The sequence below is a fragment of the Equus caballus genome, chromosome 15, assembly GCF_041296265.1.
Source record: "Equus caballus isolate H_3958 breed thoroughbred chromosome 15, TB-T2T, whole genome shotgun sequence".
In the NCBI taxonomy this organism is placed as follows: Eukaryota; Metazoa; Chordata; class Mammalia; order Perissodactyla; family Equidae; genus Equus; species Equus caballus.
This window is the reverse complement of record NC_091698.1, coordinates 19,002,818-19,014,910: the sequence shown is the minus strand read 5'-3', so window position 1 is coordinate 19,014,910 and position 12,093 is coordinate 19,002,818. Positions and strand designations below refer to the sequence as shown.

Genomic DNA, 12,093 nt, shown 5'->3' with positions numbered 1-12,093 from the left:
TCCAGGACACAGTCACAGCTCAACTGTGGAAAACAGCCGTCCAGGTGCTGCACGCCGTAGGGGCGGGGCCAGCTGCCCCTTAGGATGAGCTGGAAACAACACAGCTGAGTCTGTAAACGGGCGCTTGTCTGAGACCATGGACCTCAGAACCATGTGGCCCAGAAGTCACTCTGGACAGCAAGGGAGAGTGTAAGTGCACTCACTAGCCAGGATTATGGCCTGTTAGCCTGCAAATGACAGCTCACCAGGATCCATCAGGCCCAGCCAGGGAGGAGTGGCCTTGAGGCACCTGAGGGATGGTGGGGCCTTGAGGGGACTTCTGACTTGACAAGAGTGAAGAAGGAATCGCAGGGGCTGGGAGTCCTGTGTCACAGGGAGCAGCAGAGTGTCGGGAACGGGGCCCAGCTGGAACCTGGCGGGCTGCACCACAAATCGTCCCCTGGAGAGGAGGCAAGCAGGGAGAGGACTTCGGAGCCAGGGACATGGTCCCAGCAGGAGTCCCGTCCAGGGAAAGGGTGAGCATGGGCCCCAGGAGGACACTGAGGAGGGGAAGTCCTGCCTGCCCGAAGTCCCTGCACAAATGACCTTCCCCTGGCCTTGTCCTGTCCACATGCACAGTTTGATCTCTATGTGTTTTCCCCACTTAGAGCTGATGCCTTTCCAGAGGCTGAACTAGGAAACTACAAGTTCCCAACATGGGGTCCAGAGAGACCTCCACAAGAGACGCAGGAAATGTTTCCTCTCCCTCCAGAGTGTGGACGGGCAACCCCACTCCTGGGGCACAGAGTGGGCCTGGCAAGTGGTGGCTCTAGGGACCCCCTCATTTCCATGGTGGATGCTCGGCCTGAGAAAACACCTCGACCTCCCATCTCAGGGGTCTGAGGGGCTGTCTTTGCTCCTGGCCCAGCTTCACGATGCTGACATAGACCTGTCCTCTGAGGAGGGGCCCTTGGGGTCTCCTTCAGCAGCCAGGGAGGGGCTGCACCTTCCCCCCTCTCCCACACACAATAATCGGTTGACTGCAATAGGTCTTAATCCAGTGAGGAATCTGAGAGTCTGGACAGCGTTTAAATTAGAACAGAATGTGAAAGAACCACCACTCCCAGGCTGTAAGAGAAACAGGACTTTAATACAACAGTGCGCAAATCTGGCATGAACTATTTACAAGCAGTGATTCTCACCCCTACAGAGATGGAAATTGGCCTCGGGGAAGGGGTGGCAGGCGGTGGGGCCCGTGCACCCCGAGTGCCGCAGCTGGGTCCCCGCTGCCAAGGAAGAGGTCATACGGCCATGGGACACTCACTCCCTCCTCAGCTTCATGATGGCCGTGCTCTCTGGGCCTGGAGAGATTTGCTGGCCAACTAGGATCGGGGCTCCAGCTGGCAGGACAGGCTGAAGCTACAGGACAGAGTGGCACCTGTGAGCCTCCCATACTCCACAGCTCAGGTGTCCCTCCCGGCATCTGCCCAGCACCCCAACAGGGCCGACAAGGGAGCCATGGACGCAGGCTCTCCGGACTGGCCAGCAGGGAGAGTCCACCTGGCTCTCCCCATCTCCTGGCCGGCCTCACCTCTCTTCCACACTGAGCTGCTCCATGTCCCAGAACCAGGCCCTGAATCGCTCCTGGGGCTCTAGGTTGTAATTCTCTGCAGCCTCCTGGAGCTGCACGATCTCCATCATCACTTTGTGCTCCTGGAACCAGAGGGAGGAGAGGATGCAGACAGAGCCTGCTGGGGACGCTGCAGGGTATTCAGGGGGTGAGGAGTGAGGCAGGGGCTGGTCCTGGGTCCTTGCTCACATGCGACCCTCCTTCCCTCCAATTCCATGCAGGTCCTACCTGTACTCAGAGATGGGTATAAGCCCCTCCTGCAGGAAGTTTCGCTTGATGCCCACCACTGCCCCCACCCCGCCCCCACTGGATGAGTCTCCTAATTCTCTGTCATCCAACTCTCTCCATAAATGTACGATGCAGGGGGTGGAGCCCAGGAGAGTTCTGCCTAGGGGTGTCTCTGGTTTCCACTCCCCTCTCCTCCCTGACATGGAAGGCCACAGCTGCTCACCTTTTTCTTTTTCTCGTGGTTGATCTCATTGCCCTGGAAGGTAGACAGCAAAAGTCCATCAGAACGAGCCCCCTACCTATGACCAGCCCCTGTGTGCACCTCTTCTCATGGTGCTCTGCTCCAGGTCCAGGAGGGGGCTGGGCATGACACAAAACAGGACTTGGACCCAGGCCAGGCTCTGGGCTCCAGTGAAGGGAGGACATGGGGGCCGACACTCAGGGACCTTGTAGCCCAACCCTCTGATGACGGACAGGGAGGCTGAGTCCTCAGGCAGGAAGGGACAGCTCCCTCAGTGTGCTGCCTGACTTGGAGGCCGAGTTCTCTCTCGCTTCCAACAAAACCCCTGCAGCTCTGCAGGCAGGCAGCTCTGCTGCTTCGCCAGCCTGGGGACCCGTGACAGGCTCCACGTGGAGCCTTCGTTCCCTCATTGCTAAGAGCGGCACACTATCTCAGAACACAGGGAAGCCAGGGAGGCTGTCATGACAGGAAGTTACCACATTCTGACCACTCAGGTCTTGGTACTGGGACGGTGTCTTCCCAAGTCCCAACCTGGTCACCCCCTTCCGGCCCCCGGCCTCACTCACATTTCCGTAATCCTCCATGGCAGTGTCCAGCATGATCAGGTCAGTTAGCATGCTGCCCAGGAAGGGGACGATGCCCTGTGCCATTGGGATTAGATGGCATGAGCCCTGGTCTCAGGTGTCCCCAGGACCCTCCCCTGAAAACTCCTCCTCCTCGGCCTCCTGGCCCAGCCCAGGGTCCCCACATGGAGTAGCCTCAAACCCTTCATAGCCGGCCCTCAATCCCCACCCCTCACCCTCCAAGAACACCAGACTCCTCCTGGTCACCTCCCAGGGCCTGCTTTTGGCTGGTCACAGGGCCTTTGATCCTGGGCCCCTCCACTCTCCCGACCCATCCTGCTGCAGCTCCCCAGGCCCTCCTCCTGGTCACTTCTAAGGGCGGGTGTCAGGCTCTGTGGCAACAGGAGGAGGGCTGCAGGAGGAACGACCCCTCTCTGAATTGGAGCCCCCAGCTGGGAGGGCAGAGACCCCTCCTCTGACCTTGGAGCCCCTCCCCTACAGGCGCACTCACCTTCTGCTGCTGCCTCTTCTGGCCTCTCTGCAGGGTCCTCAGCAGGGTGGTAAACTTGGACGGCTGCTTCTGCCAGGATCAGGGACAGGGTCAAGGAGGCCATCCTCCCCTCACCCCACTTCTCTTCAGCCCCTCTGATCTCAGCCCTGGACGTCTGAATCAAGTCAGCTGGTACCAATGCTACTCCATCCTCCAGCATGCTCTGATTCTAGAACAATCCCAGCTCCAACACTCTTGCTGTATGACCTTGGACCTAAGGCCTGTCCTTGAGTCAGCCTCCTCATCTGGAATGTGTGACAACTCCACCTACATCGCAGGGTCTCCTGAGGACTCAGCGTCAGTGACGGTCTGCATGGTTCTGGCTCTCACCCCACCCGCAGTGAAAGGGTGGGGTGAGGCTGACAGGACACTTTGGTTTTTCTTTCATGGGAACACTACGAGGTCCACTCAGGAAAGATCCACTGAGCACCACCAGTTTCCTGGACACTTCTCAAAAGCCACCTGGGCACCAGTTACTGCTGACTAGGACTCAGGTGAGGTTCCTGACAGGGACAGACTAGCAGCGACTGTGGTAGGGCCAGTGGGGAGTCAAGCATGCACACACATCTGTCATGCTCCAGTCATTCAGACTCAAGGCTGGGCAGCCCATTTGACCACCTGGGGGAATGCCTGGCAGTGCCCATCCCGAGGGCAGGCAGGGTGCCCTCCTCATGGAGAAATGGTGAAGACAGAAGGAGCAGTGGGGGCCTGGCTTCCTAAAGACACAGTGAGCTGGTTCAGGGAAGAAACATACCCCCACCCACCCCATCCACGCAACAGCCTGGAAGAATCTAAGTGCTGAGAGCGTGGACCAAAATGGAAGCCAGCCTCTGCTCAACCAGCCAGCTCAGCATCCCCACTTGGATCAGCCCAGAGACCCCCACTTCCTGCCATGACCAGGGCTTCCCAGCCCACAGACACCTCCCCCACCTGCCCATGGACCAAACAGACCCCATCTTCCTGTTCATCCAGGGAAGACTGGAATTGTCCACAGAAACTTCAACGGAGAAATTACCGTCCACATCCTGCACGTCCCCCTTTCCCCCCCCACCCCCCGCCTCTCCCTCCACACTCCAGCCTCCACTCTACCTTGATGAGCAGCTCCCAGCTCAGGGAGTTGTCCTCATCACAGAGCTTTTTAAATTTTCGGCAGCTCTTCCTGAGAGGGGAAAGGAGGAAGGAGGAGCTCAGGAACAATGGGGCAGGGGGCATAAGAGCAAGTACCTTTTCCATGCGAATCTAGAAAATCCAAACTGCCTGAATGAGGATTTTTGCGGGGGTCCTCTGAGCACTGAGGTCACCATGGGACTGCAGAGGGGGCTCTCATGCTGGTCACCTGGGGCCGCCACTCCCTTTTCTATGGAGCAGCTGTATTTTGACCAGTTTGCGTTTCCACTGGGCACAGAGTTCTGTGGCTATATGGCAAACACTTGAAAATCTCCACTTTGGTTCAACCCACTATGTGACATCTAAGCAACTTGAGTCCTGAAGCAGAACTGGTGGCCTAAGTTGCCAGTGAGGATCAGGGACACTGCACACCCACCCAGGCCCTGTGCCCAGGGCTTACTGCCACCCAGGAAGCCCCAGCCGACGAGAGGGCAATGGCAGACACGTGGGAGCTCCCTCCTCCCCCTGGTCCTCCTGTGGAGAGGCCTCCCCACCTGGACACTTTCCCCCAGGTCTTGTTCAGTCGGTATATGGGCATGCTCTGCAGAGCCGAGACGATGGCGTACAAGGAGGAAAAGTTCCTCAAGGCTTGGCACTCCTGAGGAGAGAGAGGAGGAGCTGGGAGGGGAGCAGGAGCCCTGTCTGCTCTGGCTTCAGTCCTCCTCCCTTCCACTCACCCCTCCTGAGTGGGACAGATGCCCAGGGTGCCAGGGAGGGTACAGGTGGACCAAAGAGTAACACTTCCAGGAGGAGGAATTTTGCTCCAAACAGGAAGGAGCCAGAGAGGAAGTGACCATCCCACCACTGGGACATGCCAGTCAAGGTCAGCGGGCCCTTGGCAGGAAGGACCTAGGGACTGTGCCGGGGCTTAGAGTGCAGCCTTCAGTCCTGAGAGCTGATCAAGGAGAAGGGGCAGTTCCATGGCTCTGGAGAGGGTCTCCCCCTGCATACCCTGGCCACCTCGATCCACCGCTCCAGGACCTTGGCCCTGCCCTGGGCCGTCATGTTTGGGTCCCCAAGGCAGGACGTCATGACACAATTTGCTACTCTGTTGAACTGCACCACTGTGGCCCGGACGGTGGGTGCCACGTTCTCATGTCCAGGCTGGGTTCTTTTGCCCCAGGTGGAGCTCAGATACTCAGAGGGCACGACGTTCTTGAACAATGCCTGGTGAAGAGGGGGAGAGTCACTCAGCCCTGTCACAGCCCAGCTCAGTGTCCAGGCAGGAGTCACTGGTCTAAGCTGGGGCTCAGGAGGCTGAGCATGTGTTCTCAGCCTGGTGGGAGCCCCTGGCTTTCATTGTTCTTCCACTGAGAGCACCCAGCACAGGAGGACCAGGGACTCGAGACTGTTGGGGAAAAGGCAGGAGCATTTGCACCCAGCCCAGCCCCACGAACTGCAAGCTCCAGAGGGCTGCTCCACTTGGCACCTCCCAAGGGGGCATCTTCCTGCATCCTGAGCATCCGCTGGTCCCAGTCCCCATTCCGCTGCACATTCCCCTGTGCCAGCTACACCCACCGGCTTTGTCAGGTTGTCTCCCTTTTAGTTAAGTACACGTCAGGTGCATCACAAGTGCTGAGGCTGCTGAGCCTCCGGGGCAGATGGCTGGGCCGCCCGAGTTCCTGGCTGCACACAGTGCGTTCTCCTCCCCCACCTCTCAGGCCAGGCCCCACCGGGCTTGCTCTGTGTTCTACTTCACTCAATGTGCTCAGCCACTCTGTGCAGCGGGTCCTCTTGGTCCCCATCTCTACAGCCTGAGGGTGGAACATGAAGGCTGGGGAGTTGCCCAGATCCCAAGGTTGGGAAGTGGTGGAGCTGGGATTTGGACCCAGGTCATAGGAGTCCCCAAAGGCAAAAGCAAGTCTGGGGCAGCTGATGGCAGAGGGATGGCCTGCCCCACCCCGACCTGAGAGCCCAGGTGCTCACCGCGTCAATGACCGTCAGCTGTTCCGCCACCTCCCTCGGGGAGAAGGCCATGAGGCTAGGCTTCCCATCGGGCTGCTCCTTCCTGGTCACTCGCCAGGGGTGGGAAGCCTCTGGAACTGGAGCTGATTCTGCTTCTGTTACTGGAGTCTGAGGTGGAAATCCCAGCATACCCCTAGGTCCCGTTGAGTCCAGTTCAGGACCTGCCACTTGGGCTGGGGCTGCTGATGGCACTCGCTCCAGGTCTGGAGCAGCTGATGGCTCCAGCGCTAGGAGTGATGGCAGAAATAGAACTGGACTTACGTCCAGCTCCAGAGGTGGCCCCTTTTCTGCCTCTGCCGCTGGCAGAAGCGATGGAGCTGGGGCAGGAGCTGGAGAAAGACAAATGGTCAGCTACATAAGTTGCTTTCCATGTGCCTTTCCCCAAACAGGAAAGATCCCACTGTCTTTAAATGAATCCCCAGTCATGACCCACCCACTGGGGTAGTCTTCCAAGCCTACGGTCTCCCTTACCCTCTGTCTCCAACTCAGTGGCCTGGAAAAGATCCACCTGGATGAGAAAAGGGGTGGCCTGGTGCTTCAGGACTGAGCCAGGCAAGAGGTCCTGTACATACGCCAACGTCAGCTTGATCCCGGAGTGGTGCAGCATCTGCCACATATCCTGGGAGTTCTCCTGATGCCAGGGGCCCCAGGTAGGAGAGAGAGCACTGGGGAGAGCCATGTGTGAAGAGAGTCACAGGCCTGGCCTGCTGTTCCACGCTGTGTTCCCACAGCACCTTCTCTGTGCCTGAGCCCCAGAGGATGGACCAGGCACTCCAATCCCTGGGTGGCTGTCCTTGCACTGGAAGGCCTGGTCATCAGCCAATCTAACAGAGAGCCTGTGTGAGTCTGGCCTTCCATCTGACACTCTTTTCCCAAAGGGCCTGGACACAGCCTACCCCATCCTCCACACTCGAGCATCAGGACTGAGGTTTGAGGCAGATTTGTGACCAGGCTGCTCACCACCTACTGTTCTGGGCCCCAGTGGTGGTGGTTGGGAGAGGTGCATGTGCAGAGGGCAGGGAGAGGGAGAGGGAACTGTGGAAGCGATGGGTCTGTCAGTGGCCGACTCAGCCCAGCCTCTCCTCTGCTTCCCATGGCGGGACCGGCACCCCATCAACAGGTCTCTTTGATTCATTTCCGCCTGTAGGGAAGACCGCAGACCTCAGGCCTCCCACAGAAACCCCAAGAGGTGTGAGATCCAGGGTCTGCCAGTCCATCCATAGCCACAGTCCCCATGGTCTCCTAGCCCCTTCTGTGGACACAGGAGGCCCTCCCTCTGGACCCAACACCACTCATGGTCTTAGTTGGTCCTTGAAGTCTGTCATCGTGGTCTGACTATGAGAGGATGCGTCCATATCTAGAGGAGGCCATGAGGGTGTGACATCTAACGTCCTGTGGGCATGAATACTCATGACGCCCAGAAGTGAGCATCTAGCTCTCAGGCTAGAATTGAGCCCCCGGGATAGTGTCTGCTTCCTTCCTTGGACATCCTTAGTGTGTAGGAAAGGGTATGAATGTACTAGGAGCTTAACATATAGTATTCAATGAATGAACCCCATCCAGAGCCTTCCCAGAATTCTGAGTGGGCCTGCGTCTCCTCTGCTGCCCCCAGAGAGCACTACGCTGGCCGCACCAAAGACAAGGACCAGGATCAGCTAGATGGAATCGCTAAATTGTCTTGCCAATAGGAAAACAGTTTGCTTTCCATGGGCTTTTCCACACTCGGGAAGGCCACAGGCCAGCGAGGGGAGAGGCAGAGTCTCCTCACTGGGGACGGAAGCAACAAGCCTGAGGATGCGCAGCATGAGCAGCAGCCCCTTCTGTGGAGTCCGGCACCAGGCAAGTGCCTGCCATGGTTTCGCCCGTGATTTCCTTCAGTGACCCTGTGAGGTTCATTCTTTTACCACCCCACTATTCAGATGAGCAAGGTGATGCTCAGAGAGGTGTGGGGACATTCCCAAAGCACAAGTCTATTAGGTGGGAGACTGCCTGCTGTGCTGTGGAGGGGTGGGCACTCACCTCTGGAGCAGCTGGTCCAGGACCTGTGGGGTGGAGTAGAAGGCCTGGTACACACACGGGAAGGTGGTGACAGAGATGGATCTTCCGTGGAAGGATGGTTGCAGGGAGCCTACCACCTTCTGCACTGCACCTGCCTTGAGGGTCAGCATCGTGCGGGCCTCAGCCACGGACAGGGTGGGTTCCTTGGCATACCACGTGGACAAAGTGGGACACAGTGTTAGTGGCATCACCATGAACCACCAGGAGCATCAGGGTCTGGAGCTCAGACCAGAACCTCCCAGCACCTCAGGAAGTTGTATAAGAGGGACGAGAGCCCACCTGGGAAATGGTTTTGGACTTCCAACTACAATTTGATTTTTAGGGGAATGACAAACACTCAGTACCTTCAAGGCATTCTGTGACCTGAGGAACAATCGCACCTCTGTGCATTAAGAGCCTGTTTTAAGAGCATTATCCCAGGGAGTCATCAGCAAACATCCCCACCACAGACATGAGCAAAGAGACGATTAGGGACCTTCCGCCAATCTGCGGTTCTATGTCATGGCAGACCTAGAAAACTCTGAGTCTATTGGGACACATTTAAGATGTGCCCTGCAGCGTGTTGCTCAAATGGCAACAGAATTGGGTCATGTCCAGGTCCAACAGCATTGAAAGACTGAGTCACTGAGGAAAATGTCCTCCTATGTGGAATTATGATGAAGTCAAAAAGGCCTCAGCTCCTGACCTGAGTGGCCTATGATGAGTTGATGTGTTTCGTGAGATGCGAAGTTGCAGAGGAATGTATAGGATCCTGTAATCCACCCCCATCCTCTTTGTGTGTAATCAGCCTAGCACGTGTGATGATTTGTGAGGCTTGGAGAATGTCTGCAAGGACAGTGGCCTGAGTGCTACACAGCTTCCCAGCCGGGCAGCTACATCAATCCAAACGGGAGCAAAATGCTAAGGTCCTCATGGCCTCGTGAAAAGTGATAACAACGTTAAACATTTCCTCTATGATTCCAAGAAACATGTGAAGAGTGTCTTTCCACCTTACCCCACAGCTGGCTGGGGAGGAGAGGAGGCCCAGACTCCTTCAGGAGCAAGGCCGTAGGACACTCCGTTGGGAAAGCCCTGTGAGGGCCCCAGGGGTGTGCTCAGATTTGTACCAGGGTTCCAGGCCCACCCTGAACATCTTGGGGGGTGGGGGTAAAGACCCTCTGCTCCTGCTCTCACCTCAGACCGGCACAGGATGCTGCTGGTGGCCTGCTGCTCCTGCCCCTTGACTAGGGAGGGAGAGAAGTCGAACCCTTCACATAACTCTTCAAAGATCTCCTGTGTGGAGTTCTGGAAAGACAGTGCCCGGCAGGCAGGCCAGGAGTCTTCAGGAGCCTGCTGGACATCGCAATAGGGGGACACCCCATGAGAATTTCTGTTCCCTAGTTCAGGCACACAGGGACATCTGCACAGACATCTGACCAGGGAGGGAACTAGATGAAACTTCTAAGGTTGGGGATTAACACAAGGGCAGAGGAGCTTGATCCCCAGCACCCACCTGCTCAGGCTGCCAGCCTGGGGTATGAATATCATAGACTCACCAGTTTTACAGCACATAACAAACTGCTGTGATTTGAAGTGTTTTGTGAGATGACAAGGTGCAGAGGAATGTATAGAATCCTGTAATCCACGCCCATGCTCTTTGTGTGTAATCAGCCTAGCAAGTGTGATGATTTGTGAGGCTTGGAGAATGTCTGCAAGGACAGTGGCCTGAGTGCTACACAGCTTCCCAGCCGGGCAGCTACATCAATCCGAACGGGAGCAAAATGCTAAGGTCCTCATGGCCTCGTGAAAAGTGATAACAACGTTAAACATTTCCTCTATGATTCCAAGAAACATGTGAAGAGTGTCTTTCCACCTTACCCCACAGCTGGCTGGGGAGGAGAGGAGGCCCAGACTCCTTCAGGAGCAAGGCCGTAGGACACTCCGTTGGGAAAGCCCTGTGAGGGCCCCAGGGGTGTGCTCAGATTTGTGCCAGTGTTTCAGGCCCACCCTGAACATCTTGGGGGGGTGGGGGTAAAGACCTTCTGCTCCTGCTCTCACCTCAGACTGGCACAGGATGCTGCTGGTGGCCTGCTGCTCCTGCCCCTTGACTAGAGAGGGAGAGAAGTCGAACCCTTCACATAACTCTTCAAAGATCTCCTGCGTCGAGTTCTGGAAAGACAGTGCCCGGCAGGCGGGCCAGGAGGCTTCAGGAGCCTGCTGGACATCGCAATAGGGGGACACCCCCACGATAAATTCTATTCCCTAGTTCAGGCACACAGGGACATCTGCACAGACATCTGACCAGGGAGGGAACTAGATGAAACTTCTAAGGCTCGGGATTAACGCAAGGGCAGAGGAGCTTGATCCCCAGCACCCACCTGCTCAGGCTGCCAGCCAGGCCCTGGGGTATGAATATCACAGACTTACCAGACTGACAGCACATAACACTCTCCTCCTGCCCAGGAGGGACCCACTCCTCACCTGCTGCCTTCCCTGACAGTGCCCATGCGCGCACACACACACACACACATACACTGACACTCACACACAAACACTCACACAGGGGGCAAGGGCTATGGGGCTGCTCAGGTGGGATCAGAGTTGCGTCCTGCCCTACATTGGGCTGCTCTGGGCTGCCCCACATTACCTTTGGGTACCTCCTGCCAAATGGCCTGTGGCTCCGAGGATGAGGGTTAAGCCAACTCCTACAACAACACAACAGTCTCACACTCTGGGCTTTCCTGAGCCTAGAGCCTCTGAAAACTGGGCCACAACAAGCAAACATCGTGTTGTCTGAAGTGTGTCCAGTCAAATGAGCTGGCTAGGGGCCTGTGTCTAGAATGTAACTGCCTGGTTACCAGAGGTCTAAGTCTGTTGGGGTCTATCGCCAAGGAAGTGAGGTCACGTTTTCAAGATTCCATTACCTGGGCTGCTTCCTGTAATCAGACCTACCCAAACCACCCTCATGTCATCTTCTTAACTATACATGAGGAGCTTCCACAGCCCCAGCCACAGCTCCCTGGCAATGTCATGAGGGTCCCAGCTTTGAGGAGGCAGAGCAGAATTCAGACCTCCTTTATCTTACCAGTTCTCTGTCCTGGAAACCTCATGGTGCCTCTCAGGGCCTCCCCAGTCTCCAAACCTGCACAAGGGGAATCCGCCTAGAATATACTTGCCAGGGACATCATCAGGTGTATATGAGATAATATCCATACCACCTGTGAGGTCGTGTCAAGTGCAAGTAATGCACAAACAAAGAGATGGAAGAATTACGAGAAGGGATGTAGCATGAACACCACTCAAAACAGGCCTGGGTTCAGCAATGCGATATTGCAACAGGCAACTCCTCTCTTGGCCTCATTTCAATGTCAGCACAAGGAGAGGGTTGATGAATGAAATCCAGACACTGTCATCCTCTGGATTCAAACCTCTCCATTGTTTCCTCTTCTATTTAGAAAGAGACCCAAGTGCCTCATGTTGAACTATGAGGTGGGCAGCCTTCACAATGGCTCCCAGAGATCCCCACCCGTGGTACACACATCCCTCACAGATTCCTGTGTGACCACTGAGTGCTTAGTGACTGGCTGTCACCAATAGAACACAGCCGGTCTGGACGGATGTCATGCCTAAATTTTAAACACAAAAAGTCTCTCACTTCCTTCTTATTTCCTCTCTTAAGTTCCACCTCTCTCTTTTCTCTCTCTTTCCCTTCTCTCTCTCTCTGCCCTATCCC

At 56.4% G+C, this 12,093-nt stretch overlaps 1 protein-coding gene across 3 annotated transcripts; it reads right to left on the bottom strand.

Annotated features, from left to right (window-relative positions):
• Window positions 1-1,108: 1,108 nt before the first annotated feature.
• On the bottom strand, window positions 1,109-11,281 carry LOC100054137 (ral guanine nucleotide dissociation stimulator). Of its 3 annotated transcripts, none has more exons than XM_070235982.1 (14): window positions 11,008-11,281; window positions 10,419-10,529; window positions 9,555-9,713; window positions 8,343-8,524; window positions 6,795-6,988; window positions 6,285-6,652; window positions 5,310-5,525; window positions 4,853-4,956; window positions 4,281-4,350; window positions 3,153-3,221; window positions 2,645-2,719; window positions 2,061-2,093; window positions 1,571-1,692; window positions 1,109-1,398 (listed from the first exon to the last, which is right to left on the bottom strand). In XM_070235982.1, the coding sequence occupies exons 1-14, from the start codon at window positions 11,143-11,145 to the stop codon at window positions 1,362-1,364; spliced, it is 1,878 nt and encodes a 625-aa protein (XP_070092083.1). In that variant the 5' UTR covers window positions 11,146-11,281; the 3' UTR covers window positions 1,109-1,361. The 3 variants fall into 3 exon arrangements, with proteins under 3 accessions (XP_070092083.1, XP_070092084.1, XP_070092085.1); XM_070235983.1 differs by having other exon boundaries at window positions 9,555-9,710; XM_070235984.1 differs by having other exon boundaries at window positions 9,555-9,665.
• Window positions 11,282-12,093: the final 812 nt, after the last annotated feature.